This window comes from Durio zibethinus, chromosome 10 (genome assembly GCF_047325235.1).
Source record: "Durio zibethinus cultivar Kanyao isolate XHJ-2024 chromosome 10, ASM4732523v1, whole genome shotgun sequence".
Taxonomy (NCBI): Eukaryota; Viridiplantae; Streptophyta; class Magnoliopsida; order Malvales; family Malvaceae; genus Durio; species Durio zibethinus.
Window position 1 is genome coordinate 3,616,166 of NC_143171.1, and position 25,773 is coordinate 3,641,938.

Consider the following 25,773-nt stretch of genomic DNA (forward strand, 5'->3'; position numbering starts at 1 on the left):
GAAAAATTAAGATTGTTTTGAGGCTTGAAATTAGTGTTTATTTTTGGTGTTTTATGCTCTCCATAATTTTTGTTTCTATAGTATTTTTTTTTTCATCCATAGATATGAAAAATTAGAGTCGAATCAAGTTAAATATTACATCTTATATGTATAATTTATTTTGTGTTAATTCCATTATGAAATATTATTTTGCTTAAAAAAATTTTCAACAGTTGTCATGGTTTTTCCCTTTTGAATTGAATGAATGATGATGATTAGTGACCTTGGTAAATCTGAAATTTAACGTCATTAACTAGTAAGATATTTGCATGCATGAACTTTGAGAAGTACAGGCTGCACCTTGATAAATCTGTAATTTTTATGTCATTTTTACTCTTCTAGCTAGAATAATTGCATCCATCGTCTGATCGAATCAATACAATAATATTCATTATAACCCTGTCATCTCCCAATTTTCAATCAGAAACTAAAATAAATTAAAGTAGATCTTAGCTTCTAATGGCTGAATCTTTTCCTACTAGCTTATAAGAAATCATCAACTTGATTAGTGGTTGGCAGTACAGTCCAACTAACCCCTAATCAAACGATAATCGAAATCATTGCCAAAACCAACAAATCAGCAAAATTTAATTATGAACCTAAATCTCTACTCTATATGTGCTTCTATTTTCTAATTAATGCTTGATAATCTGATAAGACATTACTATTGTTTTGTTTGTGTGTGTGTGCGCACAGTATACATTTAATCTACAGTGGGAAAGCATTCCAGGGCGGAAGCCACAGCTAAATTAAAGGACACTCTCAAAGACTCAACCAAGAAACAAAATCAATAACAATCCCAGACATGTTTTACAGTATATAGCCAGGTGGAATGATGTGAACTTTGAAACAATGTAATCTTTAAAGAGCGTTTTGGGCAGGCCTAGATTTTATTTGTGAACGTTAGGAGACTCACCCATATATGGGCTGCAACTGCATGAGGGATAAAAAAAGGGGTCTTGAGGTTTATAGCTAGAACACAAGAATCACAAAACCAATGATCCCTATCAGATAAATAAATCAGGGCTGAACTCAACTACAATCGTGAAAAAAACCCTGTCAAAATAGTGGAAATTGTTAGAGAATTGTTTTGTTGTTGCAGGAAAACAAGTGTGCCCTATAAGTTCCCTTTACAGGCTTCCTGTTTAAATATACAAAGGCCCTGGAAACAAAAAGGAAGAGAATCAGATAAACAAATCTGTTAATGAATCATATTTTTGCTGCAGTCTAATTAATTGACAAGGAATGGTGTTTAGCAATGTTAATGAAAAGATCTGATGGTACTAATTAATTTTAGCATTACAACTCACAAGGAGCAAGTTGTTACTGATAGTCCGTAGTAGTCAATTTCACTTCTTTTTATGTCACTTTTTGAAGCGTACCCTCGTTTTCTTGTGTTGATTTGACTCGATAGGGATGTCATTGTCACCATTTCCTTTCTCTCTTTTCCTTTCCCATTTTTTCCCTTTCAAACCCAAACAGCAGAAAATCACAGTGTTCTGACACGTGCTAGCCCTTCCATTCTTCCCCATTAATTTCTCACATTGACAGAGGAGGGAATTTGACAAAAATATCCAGCACCATAGGCAGCCTGCCAAGTTCCTCGAAAAAGATGGCCCTGATCAAAGGGTATAGTCCCAAGATTTTGTATGAATGCCTAGAGACGATTAAAAAGAGGACAATCAACTTTTATCTCTTCGTATGAACTAAACATAATTAACTGTTTGTCCAACCAACAAGATCATGTGTCTGCTAAAAGTGGGATTGTAATCAAGTCTTGTTGAAGGGTGCTTGAATTGAGCTGTTGTACCTCGTTTTAACTTGACTTCATTAATCTTAAAACATGCTTAAATTGATCAGATGAAATTAATCCAAACTTTAAAAGAATCCCTTTTTCCAATTAGCATATAAAGAAAGATTTGGCGTAGAAGAATTAGTTGTAGAATGATGACTTTGATTCATGATCGGAGTTTGGATTAATTCAAAAAGAGAAGACACCCTCCTCTCCCATACAAAGCAAATGGACTGGGGACAGCCAAGAAGAGCAAGTGATGATCCATTATAGAAGATGCGGGACCCAACCAAAGGAGCTAAATGAAGCAAACAAAAACAAAAACTGCAGAGAAAAGTATATATGAAAAAAGCAGTTTTGGGGAGAAGAGAGAAAGGGTATAATATATTGTGGGCTGCCTCTGCCAGCCTGCCTGTGGGTTTCTTTCACTTGGTTAATGCAAATAAAATAATCTGCTTCAATGAAAACAAAAATTCCATTAACCTATACCACCACACACTCAATTCATTTTCTATACTAATACTGGTACTATACTAATTATACTAAAAGGCAATGATTTGGGGTGCTCGAAGAAGAAAGAAACAAAACGAAACAAAACAAAATGAAACAAGGCCCTCGGTTTAGGAGAGATAAAGAGGTGTAGATCAGTGGTCTTTTCACAAGAGATTCTAATTGTGGCCAACTCAAATTATAAAATACTAATTCGTTTCTCTCCCCATTTCCAAAACCCAAATATATAAATACTAAATACTACTCTTTAATAATTGCTCGTAGTTCAATTGTCTTTTAGCAAGAAAAATTAATGATGGTTAGCGAGGAAAACGAGAGATAGGAGATTTTGATTTATTTTAAGTTATAATGTGAAAAATGAGAGAATGAAGTATAAAACTTATAGTTAACAGTCTCATGATATGTTAATAAAATGATGGATTTATAATCTCATTGATTAGAATTTTGATAATTTTAAATAAAAATAATATGAAACTTCTCATAATTTCAGTAACTAATGTGAAACCCCAGCTTACTGATTACAAATTAAATTATCCTTATATACAAATATTTGAGTTAAAATTATAATAAAATACGTTAAAGAAATCATGGTTTAATAGTAAGGAAGAAGTATTAGAATTTTAAGGTTTTAGGTTTAAATCTCGTTGTATATAGGTTTGATTATTTAATTATATTTTAATTTATTAATTAATTATTTAATAATATATTAAGAATGTAATTGTTTATTACAATTATAATTTTTCAACAAAAAAAAGTCAAATATGTTTGATTTTATTAAAACAACATTAATTTATATAGTGATTCGGTAAGAGAAGCAGTTCAATGAAGCCCTACCTAACTGCTCCTGTCGGGAATATGGAAATAAGAAAATATGTGTGGCATTCAAATTTCTTCCCCAAATCTTGATCTCTATTCTATTCTGTATTTTCCTTTACTGAAAACAAAAACTTTTGAAATATCATTTCTTTAATTAACTCTGGTATATGTTTGACCATTTTTAAGGAATCTAAACTATATATGTTTATTCTTATTTTTTGCTTTCTTAATAATAAAAAAAAAAAACAATACTTTAAAAAGCACAATCTTCATTGCTTTCTTATTTTTTTATTAATTAATTCATTTATGTTTTTTTTTTTTGAAGGTGTAATTGAATATAGCGTTTGATGAATAATTCACTAATAAGTTTGATTTTTGTTTGTTTATTAAACTTAACAAATAATTATAAATAATATTTCAAAATTTGTTAATTAAATAAATAAATTACAAATATAATAAAATTCATTTACATTTGATTCATTTATTCCCCTAAGTTTACGTTTCTTAATATTTATATGTTACTTCAATCTTTTTATTTCATATGAAATATAATTTATTTCATTTTTATATTAATTTTCTTAAAAAATAATTTTAACCTTAAATTTCAAAGTTTTTACTATATATAAGTTTTGTTTGATTTTGGTATTTAGTTTTATATAAAAGCTTCAACCTTATCTTTTAACTTGAAATTTAAAAATATTTATAACATGAAAATTTAGTTTATAAATTTTGACTTAAAATTTTTTTATGTTAATAAAGTGAATTGAAAAAACATATATACTTTCCTATCATCAAACTACCTACTTTTCATATATATATATATATATATATGCTTAATTGTTTTTTTTAAGGAATGTACTTTTTAATGAACATAAATAAATTTTTTTTTAATTTCTAATATATCCTTAAACCCTATTACATTACTACATACTTAACTGAAAAGGATATTAGGTATATAAATTCTCTCGAATTAATAACCTTTAAATATTAACTTTAATAACATACCAATTAATTTAAAAGATAGTGGACAACATAAATAAACTTTTTATATTAACTATTAAGGGAAGAGCATAAAAGTAAAGAAAAAAAAAACAAAAATTTCAATTCATGAAAGGAATTAAAATATTCTCTATTAGTGAGTGGGGTAAGTCAAAAGTTCTTATCAAACTGAATGGGATATGAAAATTTTGCCAATTTGGATCATAGTCACATTCCTTTGACAGCCTACCATACTTTGAAAGACAAAAAATAATTATTTATGGTATATTAAAAAGAAAAAAGAAAGGTAATATTTTAGTAAAGCTAATAAGCTAGAATTTGGCTTATATGGAAAATTGAAAGTTGCTTAACAGATGGAAAATAAAATGCCACTTGTTTTAAGGTAAGAAGATTCACATGGGTCTTGGGCTTCCTCATTTTGTCCCTTGTTATGCTACTTGACAATTGTGTTTCCTATGATTTTGCCTCTTAGAAATTCCAAAAACTACTTTTTTATTTTGTTGCAATAAAGTAAAATTGATTATGTCTCTTCAAAAAATATTTTTTTGTTACATTTTACTAACTCGTGTTTTTAGTATTTTTTTTAAAATTAAAATTAAATTTATAATAATTAAAAAAAAATTTAATTGTAGATAAACTGTTCAGTCCCTCAGATCAGGGTAAGATATGTCATACCTAACAGCTTAAGATAAGTAACTGCAGGTCGTGCATTCGAGATGACTCAAACAAATGGTCACCAGCAAGACTTGAACTTAATACTTTTTTATCGAGAAAAATGATATTAACCGATTGAACCAACCACTTGTTGATATTTATAATAAATATAATAGTTGATAGTTATAAAATTTAATATATTAAAAACTAATATCTATATTTTGTATTTCCAATTTTTTTATCTTTTATGTTAAGATTAACATTCAAACTTGAGACTCTCAATTCCGAAATCAACTCTAATATTAAATACATAAATATAAAAAATATATATTTCTTGCTAGATGTTTTTAAGTGCATACATAAAAAGAAAGAGAAAGAATTTTTAGACTACATTTGAATTATTATTAAGAAAACTAATTAAAAGAAGTATAGAAATATTACATATGAAGTGAACACTGCAATTCATTATATTTGGAAAATATGCAAAAAAAAAAAAAGGACCATTATTATCTATATATACTCAGAATGATACAGCATTATTGTGAATAATAGAGCAACTCATTAGTTATTAAATTTATGTATTAAGATGGTACCAACTCTTCTGAAATTGATCAGTTATCAGCTTACAATCAGGCTGCTATGCATAAAGCTGCAATCTCTTCTTCCTTCTTCCAGACATTATTTCCCTGCTATTTGAAGTCCCTGTTGATGCAAATCACCAATGAAACAGCTAAAGCATACAAATCATGGTGACATGTTCCTGTTCTTTTACCTTTGGGATTTGGATAAATGATGTAAAATGTTGGTCGAAAATTAATTAGGTTGACACATAAAAATGGTTGATTCAAGTATCATATATGGTTCACAGGGAGGCCTCGTCAGTCCTCCCCAGGCACTGTCAATAAGCAGTTAGACAACTTAGGTTTTCTAGGTGATGCAGCCTTTGCTTCTTTTATTTTGTTATTATTTTACTTGGCATGTGCTTCCGACTGCTGTAATAATATATGTAGGTGATTTGGCTAGCTCCCAATATCCGACACGCTTCCATGTTTCTTCGCGCCCAAATCACTAATGATTCGAATATCTACAATTTTATGATTTCTTCCCTTAGTTATTCAAACTCTTCATTGTACCCTTAAATGCATATCCATATTCGACATTTGATGAACACTTCACTATTCATATATGAACTTTGATTCTAAATGTAAAAAATTATCAATAGTGTAAAATATTTATATCGAACACATACTTATATTTAATATATGGTATCTCATCGCGAGTGTAATTAGCAAGATATATTGTTTTTTATAAAAAAAATTATAGTTACACATTCTTCTAGTAAGTTTCGCTTGATTGATTGTACTCCAATTTGTGTTTATATCAAGGAAAGGGAATTGAAAATTTGTTGTTCAAATTGATCAACTTTCTCCCCTGAATGGAATGGTTTTTCAGTAACCTAAAAAACGGCTTGAAGTTCTTTTTTTTTTTGGTTCAAAGAAAGATAACGTCCTATTACATGAAAATGAGAAGGGGGTGGCTTAGTTCAAACTCATACTCTAATGTCTTCCTTTAGGCTTTTTTGTCACTAGATCAAGAAGCACAAAAAAAAAAAAAAAAAGGCTTGAAGTTACTGCTATATATATAAAACATTAATGGTGAGTCATAAATTTATCTAAAAGCATTTGAAAGTAAAAACAAAAAGTTATAATAAATACCAATTTTATTTTCCTAAAAGATGCCTGTGAAATTATATATGTATTCTGTTGTAGTTTGATTGCAAAAGAAGATAGCATATATGCCTATGAAATTTGTTTGCTGTCATTTTCATTTACAGGGTCAAATAGAATTTGGATAATATCAAGTGGCCAGAAAGAAAGAAATATAGCATCAATTAATTGTTAATGTCAAACTAAAGACACAATTTAGGGATAATATTTTCTCTCCCTAGCCATGAGAAAAAAGTGAAAAAGGAACAACCCGGAAGGCACATCAAGCCTATGTTTATGGGGCATTGATGCATGGGACCTGATGATGAAGAAACATTATTTATTTTTTTTCCTTTATGATACCAAATAAGCAATAGAAAGAAAGAGACAGAAAGAGAAAAAGTTTGCATTATTTCTGATTTTCTGATGATCATATTAGTAGTAATAATACTAATAAAAAAGCGTTATGAAATGAACAAAAGACGCTGACAGAGTATGATGCTAAGCCATCGTTTTTCGGTTAAGACAGGTTTGTGGGTCAAAGCTCTTCAGGGGGATGGGAATTAAAATATTAAGTTTGTCTGATTGGTAATAATTCCGGTGAAAAAGACATGAATTCACCTTGAGAGGTAGAAAGAAGCAGATTCCCATTTTTAATCTTTAGGTTTTTTTTGGTGTAATGCATTTATAATGAGAAACTAGTATCATTTACTTATATATTCTAACTTGGTGCAACTTCATATTATTCAGCTTTTCTGTGTGGATCAGTTCTCATAGAGAGTTTTTTTTTTTTTTTTCAAAGAGAGGGAGAGAGAAATGGAGCTCTCACAGCATGGTTTCTTGGAGGAGTTAATGGCTCCAAGAAGAGACAGCTGGACCACTTTTTCAACTGGGGTGACTGAGTTCCTCCCTAATGGATGGAACTTTGATTTTTTTGATGAGAATCCAAATTTGGCTACATCAAATCTTTCCTATGTAGGATTCTCCACACCCACTGAAAACCCCAGCTTTGAATGTCCTTTCAGTGATCAACCCTACCCCTTTGCTGATGGATTTACAGTGCCAGGGTTGGATTCTTCATATACCAAGAATGACACATCTCCTTTTCCAGCTGCTCAAGAAGACTACCCATCAATGGTTGATGATGAAGAGTTTGGTCTTCTCAGCAGTGATTGTCAACACAGCTTGGGAGAAAGAAAGAGTAGCTGCAAAGTTGAGATGGAGCAAACCAGCAACATTCAGGGTTTTAACATGGGCTTGTTTGAAGAGAAAAAGACTAAGACAAAGAGATTAAGTGGTCAGCCCTCAAAAAATCTCATGGCGGAGAGAAGGAGAAGGAAGCGACTAAATGACCGGCTTTCAATGCTCAGATCAATAGTACCCAAGATCAGCAAGGTGACCCTGGTTTTCTCTAATTTGTTAAAAGTTTCATTTTTAGCATAATAGTAAAATATTATATTGGTAGCATTTCAGTTATATATATGCTATCTTTTAAAGCAAGCAGGATTTTTTTTTTTTTTTGGTAACGTTGAAAGAGCTCTGCAACTAACAGAAGAATGTGAACATTAGCAGATGGACAGAACATCTATACTTGGAGATGCCATAGATTACATGAAAGAGCTTCTAGAAAGGATCAATAAGCTGCAGGAAAAAGAAACAAAAGTGGGTAGTAATCAAGTGAGTTTGATGAGCAACCTGAAGGAGCTAAAGCCAAATGAAGTATTGGTGAGAAATTCCCCCAAGGTAGAGATTTCTGCTTTAGTTCTGCATTAACCATTAAATGAACAAGTAATTGAAGACTTTGTTCCTCTATTGAACTTCTTTTCATGTAATGAAAACACAGTTTGATGTAGAGAGGAGAGAAACCGATACCCGAATTGATATCTGCTGCTCAACCAAACCAGGATTGCTCCTATCTACAGTAAACACATTGGAAGCACTAGGCCTTGAGATTCAACAGTGTGTAATTAGTTGCTTCAATGATTTTTCAATGCAAGCTTCTTGTTCAGAGGTAAGCTTCTTTTTCTTAATTTTCTGAATTTACATTGATGTGAAAGTCTTAAACTCACCAGTATTTTCTTCAATAATGTGTATTTCTTCTAATATATTAGGTAGCAGAGCAAAGGACATTGATGAGTTCTGAAGACATAAAGCAAGCATTATTCAGAAATGCAGGCTATGGAGGAAGATGTCTGTAGAATAACAAGGAGAATAAGATTATCATCCAAACAAAGCCCTAAAGAGATTGGAATTTCTCTGTATTTGTTCTTCAAGGATTTGCTAATGAGAAGCTGTAACAGCATTTTCTTATTAATAAGCACTGTTCGTTCATCAGTTCCATCTCACAACCTGCCATGAATTATCTACCCCATGTTGGAGCATCTAACATTATTCCTCTAAAATTATTCCAATAGGTGGATATTAAATGGTCGAAAAAGGTTTTTTTTTTTAAGTTGAAAAAAAAAAAGAATTTTGTTTATATTTTTAATGGAATAAGAATGTATTCAGAGCAAATGTTTACAGAAATTAGTGGTCTAATAATGTTTTTTTGCCTAAACTTACAAATTCAATCATTGATTTCCTATTACTGCAGCAGAAACCAACCAATAATTGAAATTCAGATTGGCAATAGATGGTGACCTATTGGCCCTAGTCTTGAAAATTATCTGATATGCTACTATTGCTAAGCGATGCTTACCAGGAAAAGCAAATAGACACATCAATAACATCATTTCTACAAATGAAATTATCAGCAATAGACCAACAGTTAATAAGGATACTCATCTGAAATAGGTTACTTTCTCAAAGTTTTCTTTTCCCACTTTTTGGTCCTAATAGCAGTTCTCTCTATGTCAGTTTAATTACTAATTTCATTATTAAGCGGTGAGAGAAAGAAACTGTGACTACTGACTTCTTTCATGCCACTAAACCAATGCAATCTAAGCCCGTGACAACCATTGCACATGTGCAAACTCACTTTTCTTGTTATAAATCCTATTTTCTTCTGTTTTTTTTTTTTTTTCCCTCTTTTATTGTCAATCCATTTGGTACAAATAAAATTAGAAATTTTAAACTAATCTAACCAAATGTAGTGGTAGTAGCATTTTAACCGTTAGCCACAATCAAGATGTCCAAATGCAAGGCTGAATCTTGTATTCAGCAGAAGCATGATGACATAAAAGGGTATATAATGACTAAGACAGAGAGAGATAGAGAGCAAGAACAATGGAGAGACTGTTATGTTTTCCAGTGTGAAATTCTGTACCTAGAAATATTGATTCTCAGCATGGTTTCTCTTTTTTTTTCCTTGCTCAACAAATTATGATTAAACTAAATCAAGAAGGTTACCTAGGTATGTTGGAGAGGAATCAGCTACAGAGGTGGAACCCTTTAAAGCTTACAAGAAACATAGATTCCACATTGAAATCATGTATAGCAAGAGAATCTAGTTGCAGTAGAAGAGCAGCCTTATAATAAGCATCTGATGCTCTGCATACTGCACAGTAAGAATCAGTAACAGCAATTCAGTATACAGAATCCCTTGTTGCAGAAGCTAGAAACTAGAACTACTAGTAAAATCTTCTGTAGTCTTAAATGTGTTGCAATCTTTTCCATATCATGGTTTATTTGTTTCACATAGAATAATTCCTAGAAGCATGATTTCCAGATTTCCACAATTCTTAAATCTACATTCCATAATCGAAACGGAAAGTGGCAACCAAATATCAAAGCATTTTCACAGAATAAGACCCTATCATTTTCAGACATCCTACCAAGAACATACTAGACAAGGGCTGAAAGGGAATCCATTTTAAGTGACACGTTAAGTCTCATATAAACTTTCTTAACAATTCTATAAGTTGCTGATGTTTAGCTGCAATCTGCATTAGAATTAACTGATCAGGGAATAAGACTGCTACTATTTAAAATGCCATATAGGCAACTTTAGGTTGCTAGATTTTAGATGCATTGACATGTTTAGAGTTCTACTGCTACATTCCTTGAACTAAGATGAACTCTCTATTCTTTTCATCTTCGCTTTATTTTTTGTTCTCACTTCACTCGGTTAAGGTAACAACGTGTACAACCACCAAGGAAAGAATAGGGCTGGTTAAGATAATTATGTTGCTTTGTTATTCTGTTTATTCTCTTCTTTTGGGCAAATCACAAAGCTTTTTTATAGAAGAATACCAATATTGTAGTCGTACTTGAATTTGTAACTTGTCCCCATTTGCTAAAGTACATGTCTCTTATCTTTTTTTCATTTTTTTTGGTCTAAATTTCCGTTTACCAGGTACACAATTTCTTCATAGTAGTATTAATTATGACAAAATTCTATTGCAAATGTTTTTAACATTCTCCCGTTTGTCGTAGCATACAAAACACCAGTTGTGGAACCTTTAACATCTATCAGAAACCCTTCCTAATGCCCGAAAAAGTTAGAGAAAAAAATGAGATTAGTATTAGAAACAAATTTACAAAATAGAATCTCCATAACTGAAATGTGGCTAAACAAGAGGTTCAAATGTCAGCAGCTACATACGACAGCCATAATTAGCAAGCTATTTACATCAGAGTTTCATACAACTAAAAGAAATGTTAAAGCTGAACTTCACCTTCATCATCATTATCATCATAATCATCATAATCCAAATCCAAAGAGTTGTCAACACTAGAGGTCTGCTGATGTTGTAGCTGGTTAATAACATATCTTGCATCAGAAACCAATGCATTTTTTGCTGCTCTAACCTTATCGATTTTCTGAATTTGAATAGATTCCCTATTCTCCTGCCCAAAAACTTCTTTTTCTGCCCGTGCTTTTCTCTTAGCTTCCCTGCTATGTAGCTGGTCAATGTACTTTTCATGTAAGACCCTATTTTTAATCTGCTTCAATACTGGGGGACTAATAAGGGCTCCTGTACAAGAGTTACCAAGTTTTGAATGGTGCTTCTTAGGACCAGGAGAAGATATCTCATGACACTTCTGGAGAAATCCCTGTTTTTCCAATAAAGTGTTTGGGGTGGAAAGCATAACATTTGGAAGCATATGCATAGATGGACTTGTCTCGGGCTCAAGAATAGAGAATAGATCTGCTTCATCACCTTGGACCACATGATAATGCTTTTGCAACAAATGTCTCACCATTTTTTTCTGTACAAGATGGATTTTCTGTTTACTGCACGTTGGCCTTTTATTCCTAGGCGTAGTGCGTTTAAGCGGTTTGCTTGCAGACAATGACAAAAGTTCGATGGGCGACAAGTTCCTTCTTTTTTCCCTGGACCGAGGCTGGGGTTGAATTGTCATTAAACAGTCAGAGTGGATTTTATCAAAGCAATCCTGTGCAGATTTTCCTGGCACCTGCAATAGATTTTTGACCGGTAATTAAGTTCTGAGTATTGGAAAATTTCATTAAAGGTAAACCACTCAGCATATAAAGTATATAAGCCAAAACTTAAAGCATACGAGCAAATGCAAGACTATTTGAGACCAAAATGCATCACAGCAGGAAATCTTTGGATAAGATTAGATTTACGTAGGTAGAAACTAATTAGTAAGGCTCCATTTGGTTTGTACTTCTACTTTTTTGCTCTTTCCAATAGAAAGTAAAAATAAAATAAAATAAAAAAGAACTAAAAATAAGGGACAAATAGCAAAAAAATAAAAAACAAAAGCACCAACCAAATGGAGCATAAATTTATGAATAGTCATTCACATCTAAACGGAGCATAATGTAACAAAACTGAATGTAATGCTGTAGAGTTATAATTGATTTTCCTTCCTTTCCTTTATAGAATGTTATGTTTTCCATAACGACAAAACTTGACAGTGAAGCAACAGATTATATTCAATATTTTATCCATAGATATTCATCCAACTTTGGAATGGCAGATCTGTTTCTCACTCAAATAGCCCTAATTCAGGGACTCCAATTGCAGAACTAGACTAGCAGTACACATGATTCTAGCATAACCAAATAATTATTTTATTGAGATAAAATGCCAAGCATGACTGAGACAATGTCAAATCATAAAAAAAAAAAATCCTAAGTTCATAACAATATGCATTTTCATGAATAATTAAACAATATTCAACATATAGGAAACACACAAAACATACAAGCAGCATATAAGTCCAAATTTCACCCTTAGTATATTTTGGAAAACATCATAAATACACATATGCTTTTAGCTTTAAGAATAATCAGTGGGTAAGAAGCTTCACCATAAAACAACTAGTACCTCTACTTTTACCTCCTTGATCTTTTACCTCAAATGTAAGCATTACAGCGATCATCAAGATAAAACTAAAGTTAGTAGATGGAAAGTGAAATGAAGAAAAAAATTGAGATGAATTTCACTGAGACAGTAACTATCAACCAATAAGCATGAAAGTTGTTTTGTTGAAGAAACTTCAGAAACAGATTTAATTGTGCTAAATTGCTCTTTTTTCTTTCTTTAACTTAGGCATTCTCAAAAAAAAGTAGAGAACAATGCAAGAATGGAGCTTTTCATCACAACGTTATAATCCCTAATTCAAAGAATCTACAACATTATGCAATAAAAATCCAAGAAATTAAAATCAGGATATCAAGGAATGGAAAACATACCAGCTTTGAAACCTTCTTCCAAAAATCAGGCGCGGGCTTGGCCCAAAAATAGGCTCTTTGCAAAGCCAATTCTTGATCCCTTGTCCAACCTTGATCATTCGCATCACCTCTCTCGCCCGGCTTCCTCTTCCTCTTTCTCTTTCTCTCAACCCCAACATCTTCACTTATTTCACAAAGTTCTCTCCTTTCATCCACAACCGCATTCAAACCAACACAAAGTTCCCTTGCCTTCCTCTCCACTTTCCTTTTCTCATCATCCAACGATCCTCCATTGGTTTTCCTACATTCAACCTTCTTTGTCTCCACAAACTTGCTTTCCTCTGGCTTGTTAGACAAAGATCCAATGTTCAATCTTGGAGATTTTCGCAACCCAGGCGTCGAATTCACACCATTTGTTGAAAGTTTACTTGATACACTGTTCAATCTCGGAGATCTTCGAAACCGAGACGTTGAATTCACACAATTTGTTGAACCTTTACTTGGTTTTACCGCTTTCTTGGGAATTCTCTCCGTGGAGCAAGAGGGGTTTTCCTTGGATTTGCCCTTTGGGGCATTCAAATCTTTTGATTTTGTGGGAGTCTTTTGATTGAGAAGCCTTGGGGATCTACGGAGAGGGTTGGGTTGCGGGGCTTTAGAAACGGAGTTTCTCGTTAGCATTTTTGCAAACACTTGGTCGCCTTCCCTTCCCATTTTTTATCAGCTCATGCTCGTGCGTTTTTTCGGAGGGAAAATGGATATGCTCTCGCTATTCAAATTTAGGTAGTCAAGCCAGACTTTAGATCATGAAGTGAGCTTCACAAGTGCCAGAATGCACACGTGTGACATTGGCAGGCCCAATGAGATTGGGCTATATGTTTTCCCTTACATTTTCAACTACAAGAAAACCCAGCTGATAAAAAAAAAAAAAAAAAAATCTCATCCACTTCATACTACAGATTTTCAGGGAAATTTTATTGAAAATAAAAAATAAATAAAGAAAAGGAAGGTGGCAGTAGGACACTAAAAAATTTTCGTTTTGTGGTCCAAGAACATTAACAATTGACAATGAAATTGAAAGTTTATTTCAATTTAGTCATTGAATTGTTACCTTTTCGTGGGCACTAACAAATTGTAGTAGTATTAGTTTCCATTATATAAAGTAGCAAGGCCGATGCTTTATGATAACAAAAGTGTATAATTTTCACCACAATGGTTAATAAAAGAAAAACAAATGATAAGCTCATACTTATATTCAATTGATAATCCATGATGATGACGACGATGATGTTGATTTTTTTCTTCACATACATGAATATAAAATTGAGTGTATTGAAAAGCAATAACGATAAACTCGGATTTATATTGAGTAACCCTATATTTTCCTAGCCAAAGTGGTCAAAATTTTCATACTACTGAATAAAAATATCATAAGGAGATATGGAACATGAGAGACACATCGTTAGAAAACAACAGAATCCATGTTTTCAGCATTGTTAGAATCTTATCCTCAAGATAGGACGAGTGACTAATAAAAGCTTAAAATATGAGGATATGATATCACATGAAACATATGTTGAAGTACGTTGACATTTTGTAATAAACTTAATTAGAATTTAATTTAATTGATTTATAAATTTATAAAAATAATATTCATCAAATTTATAATTCAAATTTTAATATTCAAAATGATCCCTTTTTTATTAAAAAAAAAATCTATTAATGACTTTGCCCTTGCAAAATAAGATTAATATAATAAATATTTCATGAAAAGCAGCAAAAAGAAAACAATTATATATCTACCTAATTTTGATCGGTTGACCACTTAAAACCTTACCCTTACATCAAAATGTTAAATTAAATTATCAACTTACTGCCTAATGGTCACTAACATCTACTCCCTCTGTCTCAAATTATTTGAGCGCTATTGACTTTTATGAAGTTTTAAAAAAAAAATTGATTTTAATGTATTTAATATCAAAATTAAATTTTTTTATAAAATTAAAATTTCATGATTTTTAATATCAAAAAAATAAAAAAATCATAAAAATAATTTTAAAATATTAAAAAATAAAAATTTTAAATATTTAAAAAAATGACATAATTTTGGGACATTCCAAATAGAAAATGAGATAGAGGAAGTATTAATTTACCCTTCATGCTGACATGGAAAAGCGTATAATTTTAGTGAAAATTTTGGTTGAAAAAAAAAAAAAAACTAGTTTTAGCCAATCCACTTTGTACCATGAAAATTGAAGGAAAAATATGAGAAAAAAAAAAGAAAAAAAAAAGAAAAAAAATGTTTAGGTTTCAGCTTTTGATGATATATAAACTAAACTTTTCACATGGATTTCCACTACAACTACTACTTTTTATGTAAGTGGTAATAATATTTTGCTTTTAGTACCCTACCACATCAACATTATCAGCTTCAAGAATTGCAGCCAAAAACCTAACCTTTCTTTACTTGATTTGGGGGTAAGGGTATTGTTTTGTCCCTTTTCCAATTGGCAATGTGGCTTAAAATGATATAATTTGTGTATTTATTTATCAATATTATATTTTGAGAGAAATAAAAAAAAATAGTTACATGAGTTGTTTAGTTGGGTTTTAGAATTTTTTGTTTAAAAGTAAATAAAAAATTTATCGTAATAAATTTTAACATAATTTAAAATATAATGATAAAATTCAATATCGAATTATAATATAATGATAAAATTATATTTATTTCAAAAAATATATATTTAATTTACTATTATTGCATGAACATCACAAAGCACAAATTGAGAGTGATCCAACAAAAAAATCTACCACTCTAGCAAAGAAAATCACAAAAACCTACAAAAGTTAAATTAGTTGGTAAAAAATTAGATTTTTTTTTTTTCATCAAAGTTGGATTCTTACAAGAAATACTTCAAAAGTTAAATCTTGAATACATTATATCAATGTAGAAATGTGCTCTTAAAATTATTCAAAAAGAAGATTAGTTTAGTGAATAAATAAAGCTAGTTTCTTTGATTTAGTGATTAGTTGAAGACTTAAAGATTTTTTTTTCTTAATCAAAAGTGCACTTAAAATCCACCATGAAAGCCCATATGTAATAAATTAAAATCAATAACTCTCTTTCCATTTATTATCTTTTTTTTATTGATTTTTTTTATAAAAAAAATTCGAGAGTAGATAAGTTGCTGTCATACCTGATAGCAAGTCGTATATTTTAAATGACCACCGATAAAATTCGAATTCAAAATCTTTTTGTCGAAAAGAACGATTTTAACCGATTAAACTAATCACTGATAGCAAGTCGTATATTCCAAATGACCACTGATAAAATTCGAATTCAAAATCTCTTCGTCGAAAAGAACGATTTTAACCGATTAAACTAATCACTTATTGATAATTAAAGTAATAGTCATTAACCAAATCATAAATGTCAATTATGATGGTAGGAAGCGAATTTCTCTTCATTTATCAATCCAAATTCAGATCTTACAAAAAATATTTAAAAATTTAAATTTTAAATGCATAAAATAAAAAAAAATGTAATTTTAAGATCATTCAAATAAAAAATTAAAATAATTTATACAAAAGTAAAGGATACTTCTAACCTTGTTAAGTAATACAAAAAATTAAAAACTTAGATTAAGACATTAAAATTTTATCATCAACAACAATAATAATAATAATAAACGATGTTAAAAAAAAGAAAATAAAATGATTGAATTTTACATCATCATCCAACAGTTTGGATAAGACCGGTGGGAATCCACCAAGGATTGTCCATGTAAGGCTCTGTCCCATGTGATTTTGCTGAAGAACAGGGTCCCATTGGATAAGGGTGCTTATCAACCGTACGTTTACAAATCCTACTTTTTCACTCAAATTTCTTTGAATATTAGGGAACGCAATGGACCAAGCTGCTTTTATGGCGGCCAAAATCATCTCTGTTTACATTTTTGTAGTTTTGTAGGTGGTTGGACAGAAGGAAAACGAAAGAAAATTGAAAGGAGACGATCGTAGAACTACCCCACTGGGAAAATTACAAATTGGCAGTGGGATTTTAAAGATTAATCAATAATCTACGCTTGTAATTAATGAAGTTGGTAAAGATGAACATGATAGAAAGATCCAAGAACATGTTTTTCTTTTTCACAAAATTCAAGTCCAAAACTTATAATTAAAATTTCAAATTCTAACTATTAAATTGTTCTTTAAAAGAATAAACAAGAATGATAGAACATGTTTATTATGGATAGGATGAAAAACAATCAAAAAAATAAAAAATAAATTCAAAACTCTAATGTTTAGTTCCGGGTCAATTTGATTTTTTTCATTTGATTCATATTAAAATAAAATATTAAATATATATTAAGTTAGATCAAATTTTAGATTAAAATATGAAAAATTAAAAAAATTAAAGTATATATTTTTTAAATTTTTATGAAATAAAAATAATCATAATTATTTATAAATCTATTTAAATATATTAAAAATTATATTAAAATAATATAAAAAACAAAACAATAAATTTTAAAAAATGATAAGTGAATCAAACCGAACCAATAGATTTTGATTCAAATTAAACAAACCTTTTAAAAGATCAATTAAAATTTAGATAATTTTTTAAAATATATAATATTATTTAAAAAATTAAATTAAATTCGATTTAAACCGTTATCACTTATAATTATAGACATCAAAATAATTCTTTTTTTTTATCAAGATGTCTATAGATGCTTAATAATTAAAAAATAAATAAATTTAAAGAAAAATTTTGTCTTTAACACTTAAAAGGTTTTTTTTTTATTTTTTAACAAATTTAATAAATTTATCGATAATTTATATATATTATAAATAAACACTTAAAAAAAATTTAAAAAAAAAAATTCCGAACCCATCCATGTAAAGGTGAGCTAGCAAACTGGGGAGTGGGGACATCACATAATTTTTATTTGTATTTTGTTTGAGCATCAAAAGAACGCTCACCCAAAACGCACAAGGTAGTCAAATTAAAAAAGGAAAAGAAAAGCTCACAGTGCTGATTACTGCTGATGACAAGAAATAATGCAAAAGTGAAAGCGGCATCTACTGGAGCTTAACATCATCACGGAAGCAGTACAAACACCTTTTTCCCATTTTGTCAGCGTTGGAATGTTGGGGAAGGTGGGGAAGAAGAGAATCAAAAGCAACTCGGTGCTTCAAATAGTGAAATTTGGTCATCAGGGTGAGAGGTAGAGATCGAGCTTGATTTGCGGCATTCAAAGCGGCTAAAAGCAATTGAAAAATGGTTGATTGGGGATTCTGGATTTTAATGCACTTTTAACGGGGTATAATTGAATTTAAATATTAATTTCACTTAAATTTATTTAATATAATTTTTTATGAATTTTTTAATTGTAATTATAATATTTTTTTTAATTACAGTTATAATAATAATTCTTATTTTTAATTTTATTATTGATCCAAATAAATCTTTACTTTTTATAGAATATTATTATTATTTTTTATATCACAAACTTGGAGACTTCAATTTAATTCCTTAACATTATTTTTTATGTGGGATACAAAAAATAAAGGGAATGAAAACATGTGAAGAAAAAAATATTTTTATTATGTTTGATACAAAAGATGACAAATAACGAAATAAATTATGATTAAATTTATTAACCTAATTGTAAAGTTAAAATATCAATCTCAATCTGATATGAACTAAGCTTCTAAACATACAAGCATAAAAAGTGTCCGAAAGACCGTACTGCATCTCAAAAAGATGATGAAGAAACTTGAACTCTTAGTTCCCAATCTATTCTTCTTTTATTAAATTGTAAAATCTAAGTGAATATTTATTGATGGTAGATATTTTTGGTTGAAAATCCAATTTCTTTGTTTCTATAGTTAGTACTTGCTAAATGCTACAGATTCCGATTGACTGCAGTTTCCAGGAAATTGCAGACCATATAATTAAGTGGTTTATCAGCAATTTTCTGCCTCTGCTCATGCTCTAATTCTCTAAATTTAAGACGTAATCTTGCTGTACCAAAAGATTTGATGCACTTACCAATGATCATTAACATGACAACTGTGTTTTGCTTGACTTGTAAGTTTACATACAATAGAATATTGGTAAAAGCTTACAGGTTTGCCTAATTTTTGACAAAGACATGCACTGATCCTTCACAGATAAGGGTTACCTTGTTTCCACCCCAGAAAAAAAAGGTTTGCCCTCTCATTGGCAATTCTAGCTAATAATTAAAATCTTAGGCAAGGCTCCACCTGACTAACCCCAAAGAGATAAATTTGGGCATTGCTAACAGTAAAGAAACGATATTTTCCAGGGAGTAGTAGCCTGGAAACATACAGAATTGGCGACTCTGTTAGTCAAGAGAAATAGAATTAATTTTTAACAGTTTTCTTCTTACAATTAAGTGCTGAAAATAAACTGTAAATTTAAGTAGAAGAAATGAAAATATCTCTGAACCAGGACATTGGGTAGTTTCTTTTTCCCATTTTTTTCTCTTTTCTACTTTTGGGTAATTCAGTAATGCATGAGAACTTCATTAAACCATTTCATTTTCCAACTGACATAACAATTGTAATCTTCTTCCTTGTGGGAATAATGGCATAATAAATTTTACTACTAATACACTTGACTAGCCAGAAACTGTAACTGTGAACACTATTGAAATTGAACTATGTTCTACCAGGAATCCAAAGATTCCTACACACCCTTTTCATTTTTTTTTCTTTCTCTCAAAAAACTCAAGGTGAAAAAGAAAATTTAATCTAATAGTCCAATATGTACAACAAATTCTCAACTTGCTAATGCAAAGGTAAATGAAAACGCCGCGGATTGGGCAGCTTTTGTACTGTCAACCTTGTCTTGCCGTGGAGGTTCACATGGACATGGCAATGCTATGAACTTTGGGATCTGATCTCCTGGCATTAAGACAGGCAAGCTTTGGCTCTGGTTTTTCTTTAAATCCTGAATAAAAGAAACACCAAATAGAGGTTGAGCATCAAAAAGTATAGAAACCATATTTTAACATGTCTAATTAAGCAAAGGTGAGAGAAAATTTACCATGTACTCAGGCTTAGACTTCGAGGGAGATGCTTCGATATCCTCGTCGGGATGCGTGCCATCGGCGAAAGACCGACGGAGTGATATGAGCTTGTCCCAGTGGTAGCAACAGGAGAAGATGCCACTCAAACCGAAAATGAAAATTAACAGGAGAGCCGTGCCAAGAGGGAACCCGAGGGACGGTCGAGATGCATCAACGTGGGGTGGGGAAAGAGACTGACTCTCCATCACATATACTCTTTCGAACAACTGCTTCTTGTTGCTGTTGCTCCTTCTCTCATACGTATGAAAGGAGAAAGAAACTACGGTCAAACAGCATGCAAATTATGGCATTGAAAAAGAATAGTATTGTATCGAGGAGGGGAATGAGTGGGGGGGATTTATAAAATGAATGGAAGGTTGCGTTAGTGTGTCCATGGAATGGTACAACGAAAAATGTCCTTGGGATCCGGGCCATGGTACGGAATTGGGTGGGGTCCAATTGTTTGGTGCAACCCATAAATAAATAAATAAATAAAAGGGTTAAAAGCTAAAGCAGTAAAAAGATCAGTTGGGTTTTGCGTGATTGTTGGGGAATAGAAGAAAGAATTTGTTCGGGGTCGGAGAAAGCAGTACTTGTGTAAAGATGTGAAAGCAAAAATGGGAAATTCAGAACAAAGGATTATATAACGTTGGAAAGTGGTTTACCGTAAAATATCTTCAGTTTGTCCGGACAAAGGATTATACTTTGTTGTAATCTAGGATTTTAATTTTTAACCAGTTGATATTAAGCTTTACCCTTTGTAAATCAAGCTCAGCCTTTTGCCAAATGAAAGGAAACTGGGGTCCTGAACTATTGGTTCTACGGCAAGAGGATGTTATGGGTATATGGCTTTTTGAAGTTCATGTTGGGCAAAATCAGAAACCAAACCAAGGAACAAGAAGAAAGAAATATTGAGAAGCAATTAATTGAGTCATTTCCTTTCATGTCATACAATAATTCCCTGATTTTTTCTGGTTCACGAGTGTGAATTAAGACATCTTTAACAGCAAAGTGAAACTCGAAGAAATCAAGGAAGTTTCCGATACAAGAAAGTTCCAAGAAAAAAAAAAAAAGATCCGATCATAAAATAATAGTAATAGCAATTTTTTAGGCGTCAGTTCTCCTATGATTGAAAGCAACATCTCGGTGGCTATGAAAATCTTTAGAGAAGATAAGATATGGCATGTAGAATTCAAATTTGAAATGCTTAAGAAGATTTCAGCTGTCTTCTAACCGCAAAAAAAAAATACAGAAAGGAAAATCTATCCCTTCATTTTTCTTCATGATCCTGACTGTCATAAGTTTTTTTAATCGTTGAAACTGACTTGCTTGCTTCATCATAAGTAGTTAAACAAAATCGGATTTCTTTGAAAGATCAAAATTTTGGAATGTTCAGTGTAGTCAATGTAGCTTGGTGCAAACTAGAAAATTGTTTAATTCCATTATTTATCAAATATTTTGATATCTGTATCTTGCCATATTTATAAAATTATAAGAGATTTTATTGTAGTTAGAGTTTCAAATTTTGATTTGTTATCTAACAGGATAAAGCTGGGAAGAATTGAATAATTCATATGTCTTATGGTACACTAAATAAAAAAAATTAAAATAATTTATACAAAAGGATACTTCTATCCTTGTTAAGTAATAAAAAAAAATTAAAAACTTGGATTAAGACATTAAAATTTTATCATCAACAATAACAAAAAAATAAAAATAAAATAATTGAATTTTACATCATCATCCAACAGTTGGGATAAGACCGGTGGGAATCCACCAAGGATTGTCCATGAAAGGCCTGTCCCATGTGATTTTGCTGAAGAACAGGGTCCCCATTGGATAAGGATGCTTATCAACCGTACGTTTACAAATCCTACTTTTTCACTCAAATTTCTTTGAATATTAGGGAGCTGCTTTTATGGCGGCCAAAATCATGTCTGTTTACATTTTTGTAGTTTTGTAGGTGGTTGGACAGAAGGAAAACGAAAGAAAATTGAAAGGAGACGATCGGAAAACTACCACATTGGGAAAATTACAGCTTGGCGGTTGGGATTTTATATGATTAATCAATAATCTACGCTTGTAATTAATGAAGTTGGTAAAGATGAACATGATAGAAAGATCCGAGAAAACGATTCTTTTTCATAAAATTCAAGTCCAAACTTATAATTAAAATTTTAAATTCTAACTATTAAAATGTTTTTTAAAAGAATAAACAAGAATGATAGAACATGTTTATTATGGATAGGATTAAAAAATAAAAAATAAATTTAAAATTATAATATTTAATTCGGATCAAATTAATTTTTTTATTTGATTCAAATTAAAATCAAATATTAAATATATATTAATTCGAATCAATTTTTCATATTAAGATATAAAAAATCGAAAAAAATAAAATATATATTTTATTAACTTTTTATATATTTAAAATTATATTAAAATAATATGCAAAAAATAAAAAAACAAATTTTAAAAAATAATAAATAAATTAAATCAAACTAATAAAATTTAATTCAAACTGAATCAATTTAAAAAAATAATTAAAAATTAAATCAAAATTTGAAAATATATAATATTATATATTATTCGAAAAAAATCAATCAATTCGATTTAAATTGTTATCACTTCTAATTATATGCACCTAAATAATTCACCTTTTGGATCAAGGTGTACACATATGCTTAATAATTAAAAAAATTAAAAAATTTCTTTAACACTTAAAAGTTTTGTTAAATATTTTTAACAAATTTAATAAATTTATAAATAGTTTATATATATATTATAAATAAACACTTACAAAAAAAAAAAATTTCCGAACCCATCCATGTAAAGGTTAGCTAGCGAAATGGGGAGTGGGGACATTATAAAATTTTTATTTGTATTTTGTTTGAGCATCAAAAGAGTGCTCACCCAAAACGCACAAGGTTGTCAAATTAAAAAGGGAAAGAAAAGCTTACAGTGCTGATTAGTGCTGATGACAAGAAAAAATGCGAAAGTGAAAGCTGCATCATCACGGAAGCAGTACAAACTCCTTTTTTTTTTTTTTGTCAGTGTTGAACTGTTGGGGACGGTGGGGGAAAAGAGAATCAAAAGCAACTCAGTGCTTCAAATAGTGAAATTTGGTCATCAGGGTGAGAGATAGAGATCGAGCTTGATTTGCGGCATTCAAAGCGGCTAAAAACAATTGAAAAATGGCTGATTGGGGATTTTGGATTTTAATGCACTTTTAACGGGGTATAATTGAATTTAAATATTAATTTTATTTAAATTTATTTAATATAAATTTTTTATGAATTTTTTTAACTATAATAATTACAGTTATAATAATAATAATTTTTATTTTTATTTTATTATTCAACCAAATAAATCTTTACTTCTTATAGAACATTTTTATTTTTTGATATCACAAACTCGTAGATTTCAATTTAATTCCTTAACATTATTTTTTATGTTGGATGCAAACAATAAAGGGAATGAAAAAATATGAAGAAAAAATTTTTTTTTATTATGTTTGATACTAAAGATAACAAATAACGAAATAAATTATGATTAAATTTATTAGCCTAATTGTAAAGTTAAAAAATCAATCTCAATCTGATATGAACTCAAGTTTCTAAACATACAAGCATAAAAAGTGTCCGAAAGACCGTACTGCATCTCAAAAAGATGAGGAAGAAACTTAAACCCTTAGCTCCCAATCTTTTCTTCTTTCCTTGAAGTGTAAAATCTAAGTGAATATTGATTGATGGTAGATATTTTTGGTTAAAAATCCAATTTCATTGTTTCTATAGTTACCTGCTAAATGCTATAGCTCCCGATTGACAGCAGTTTCTAGGAAATTGCAGACCATATAATTAAGTGGTTTATCAGCAATTTTCTGCCCCTGCTCATGTTTTAATTCTCTAAATGTAAGACTTAATCTTGCTGTACCAAAAGATTTGATGCACTTACCAATCATCATTAACAAGGCAACTGTGTTTTGCTTGGCTTGTAAGTTTACTTACAATAGAATATTTGTAAAAGCTTACAGGTTTGCCTAATTTTTGACAAAGACATGCACTGATTCTTCACAGATAAGGGTTACCTTGTTTCCAACCCAGAAAAAAAAGGTTTGCCCTCTCATTGGCAATTCTAGCTATGGTTAAAATCTTAGGCAAGGCTCCACCTGACTAACCCCAAATAGATAAATTTGGGCATTGCTAAAAGTAGAGAAACGATATTTTCCAGGAAGTAGTAGGCTGGAAGATACAGAGTTGGCTACCCTGTTAGTCAAGAGAAATGGACTTAATTTTTAACAGTTTTCTTCTTATAATTAAGTGTTGAAAACAAACTGTAAATTTAGGTAAAAGAAAAGAAAATATCTCTGAACCAGGACCTTGGGATTTTCTTTTTCCCCTTTTTTTTTTTCTCTTTTCTACTTTTGGGTAATTCAGTAATGCATAAGAACTTCATTAAACCATTTCATTTTCCAACTGACATAACAATTGTAACCTTCTTCCTTGTGGGAATAATGGCATAATAAATTTTACTACTCCTGATACACTTGACTAGCCAGAAACTGTAACCGTTAACACTATTCAAATTGAACCATGTTCTACCAGGCATCCAAAGATTCCTACCTACCCTTTTCATTTTTTTTTCTTTCTCTCAAAAAACTCAAAGGTGAAAAAAAAATTTAATCTAATAGTCCAATATGTACAACAAATTCTCAACTTGCTAATGCAAAGGCACAGGAAAACGCTGCGGATTGGGCGGCTTTTGTACTGTCAACCTTGTCTTGCCGTGGAGGTTCACAAGGACACGGCAATGCTATGAACTTTGGGATCTGATCTCCTGGCATTAAGACAGGCAAGCTTTCGCTCTGGTTTTTCTTTAAATCCTGAATAGAAGAAACTCCAAATGGAGGTTGAGCATCAAAAGTATAGAAACCATTTTTTAGCATGAATAATTAAGCTAAGGTGAGAGAAAATTTACCATGTACTCAGGCTTAGACTTCGAGGGCAATGCTTCGATATCCTCATCGGGATGCGTGCCATCGAAGAAAGACCGACGGAGTGACATGAGCTTGTCCCAGTGGTAGCAACAGGAGACGATGCCACTCAAGCCGAAAATGAAAATTAACAGCAGAGCCGTGCCTAGAGGAAACCCGACGGACGGTCGGGATGCATCAACGTGGGGTGGGGAAAGAGACTGACTCTCCATCACATATATTCTTTCTTGATGATGAACAACTACTTCTTGTTGCTTTTGCTCCTTCTCTCATACGTATGAAAGAAGAAAGAAACTACGGTGAAAGAACATTCAAATTGTGGCGTTGAAAAACATAGTATCGTACTGAGGGAATGAGTGGGGGGGATTTATAAAATGAAGGGAAGGTTGTGTTATTGTGTACGTGGAAAAGGAACAACGAAAAATGCCCTTAGGATCCGGCCAGGGTACGGATTAGGTGGGATCCAACTTGTTGGGTGCAACCCATAAATAAATAAATAAATAAAAGGTTAAAAGCTAAAGCAGTAAAGATCCCTTGGGTTTTGCGTGCGTGTTGGGGAAAGGAAGAAAGAATTTATTTGG

At 30.9% G+C, this 25,773-nt stretch overlaps 2 protein-coding genes and 2 pseudogenes across 4 annotated transcripts; 1 reads left to right on the forward strand and 3 right to left on the reverse strand.

Annotated features, from left to right (window-relative positions):
• Positions 1 to 7,000: 7,000 nt before the first annotated feature.
• BHLH093 (beta HLH protein 93) lies at positions 7,001 to 8,850 on the forward strand. The gene is made up of 5 exons (XM_022885177.2): positions 7,001 to 7,145; positions 7,319 to 7,911; positions 8,089 to 8,259; positions 8,360 to 8,527; positions 8,628 to 8,850. The coding sequence occupies exons 2-5, from the start codon at positions 7,333 to 7,335 to the stop codon at positions 8,712 to 8,714; spliced, it is 1,005 nt and encodes a 334-aa protein (XP_022740912.1). The 5' UTR covers positions 7,001 to 7,145; positions 7,319 to 7,332; the 3' UTR covers positions 8,715 to 8,850.
• A 2,110-nt stretch (positions 8,851 to 10,960) lies between these two features.
• LOC111292343 (uncharacterized) lies at positions 10,961 to 13,922 on the reverse strand. Its single transcript, XM_022884669.2, has 2 exons — positions 13,124 to 13,922; positions 10,961 to 11,874 (listed from the first exon to the last, which is right to left on the reverse strand). The coding sequence occupies exons 1-2, from the start codon at positions 13,811 to 13,813 to the stop codon at positions 11,116 to 11,118; spliced, it is 1,449 nt and encodes a 482-aa protein (XP_022740404.2). The 5' UTR covers positions 13,814 to 13,922; the 3' UTR covers positions 10,961 to 11,115.
• Positions 13,923 to 19,678: 5,756 nt separating this feature from the next.
• Positions 19,679 to 20,540, reverse strand: LOC111292819 (uncharacterized protein At5g65660-like; annotated as a pseudogene). Its single transcript, XR_016345571.1, has 2 exons — positions 20,178 to 20,540; positions 19,679 to 20,081 (listed from the first exon to the last, which is right to left on the reverse strand). The product of XR_016345571.1 is annotated as an uncharacterized protein At5g65660-like (transcript).
• Positions 20,541 to 24,750: 4,210 nt separating this feature from the next.
• Positions 24,751 to 25,535, reverse strand: LOC111292117 (uncharacterized protein At5g65660-like; annotated as a pseudogene). Its single transcript, XR_016345572.1, has 2 exons — positions 25,177 to 25,535; positions 24,751 to 25,081 (listed from the first exon to the last, which is right to left on the reverse strand). The product of XR_016345572.1 is annotated as an uncharacterized protein At5g65660-like (transcript).
• Between the last annotated feature and the right edge of the window lie 238 nt (positions 25,536 to 25,773).

Bases quoted from the DNA above. Each gene is read 5' to 3' on its own strand.
- BHLH093 (XM_022885177.2), top strand. From the start codon at position 7,333: ATGGAGCTCTCACAGCATGGTTTCTTGGAGGAGTTAATGGCTCCAAGA. The intron at 7,912-8,088 runs GTGACCCTGGTT...GAACATTAGCAG, and splicing joins TAGTACCCAAGATCAGCAAG to ATGGACAGAACATCTATACT. The intron at 8,528-8,627 runs GTAAGCTTCTTT...CTAATATATTAG, and splicing joins TGCAAGCTTCTTGTTCAGAG to GTAGCAGAGCAAAGGACATT.
- LOC111292343 (XM_022884669.2), bottom strand. From the start codon at position 13,813: ATGGGAAGGGAAGGCGACCAAGTGTTTGCAAAAATGCTAACGAGAAAC. The intron at 11,875-13,123 runs GTATGTTTTCCA...AATCTATTGCAG, and splicing joins GGAAGAAGGTTTCAAAGCTG to GTGCCAGGAAAATCTGCACA.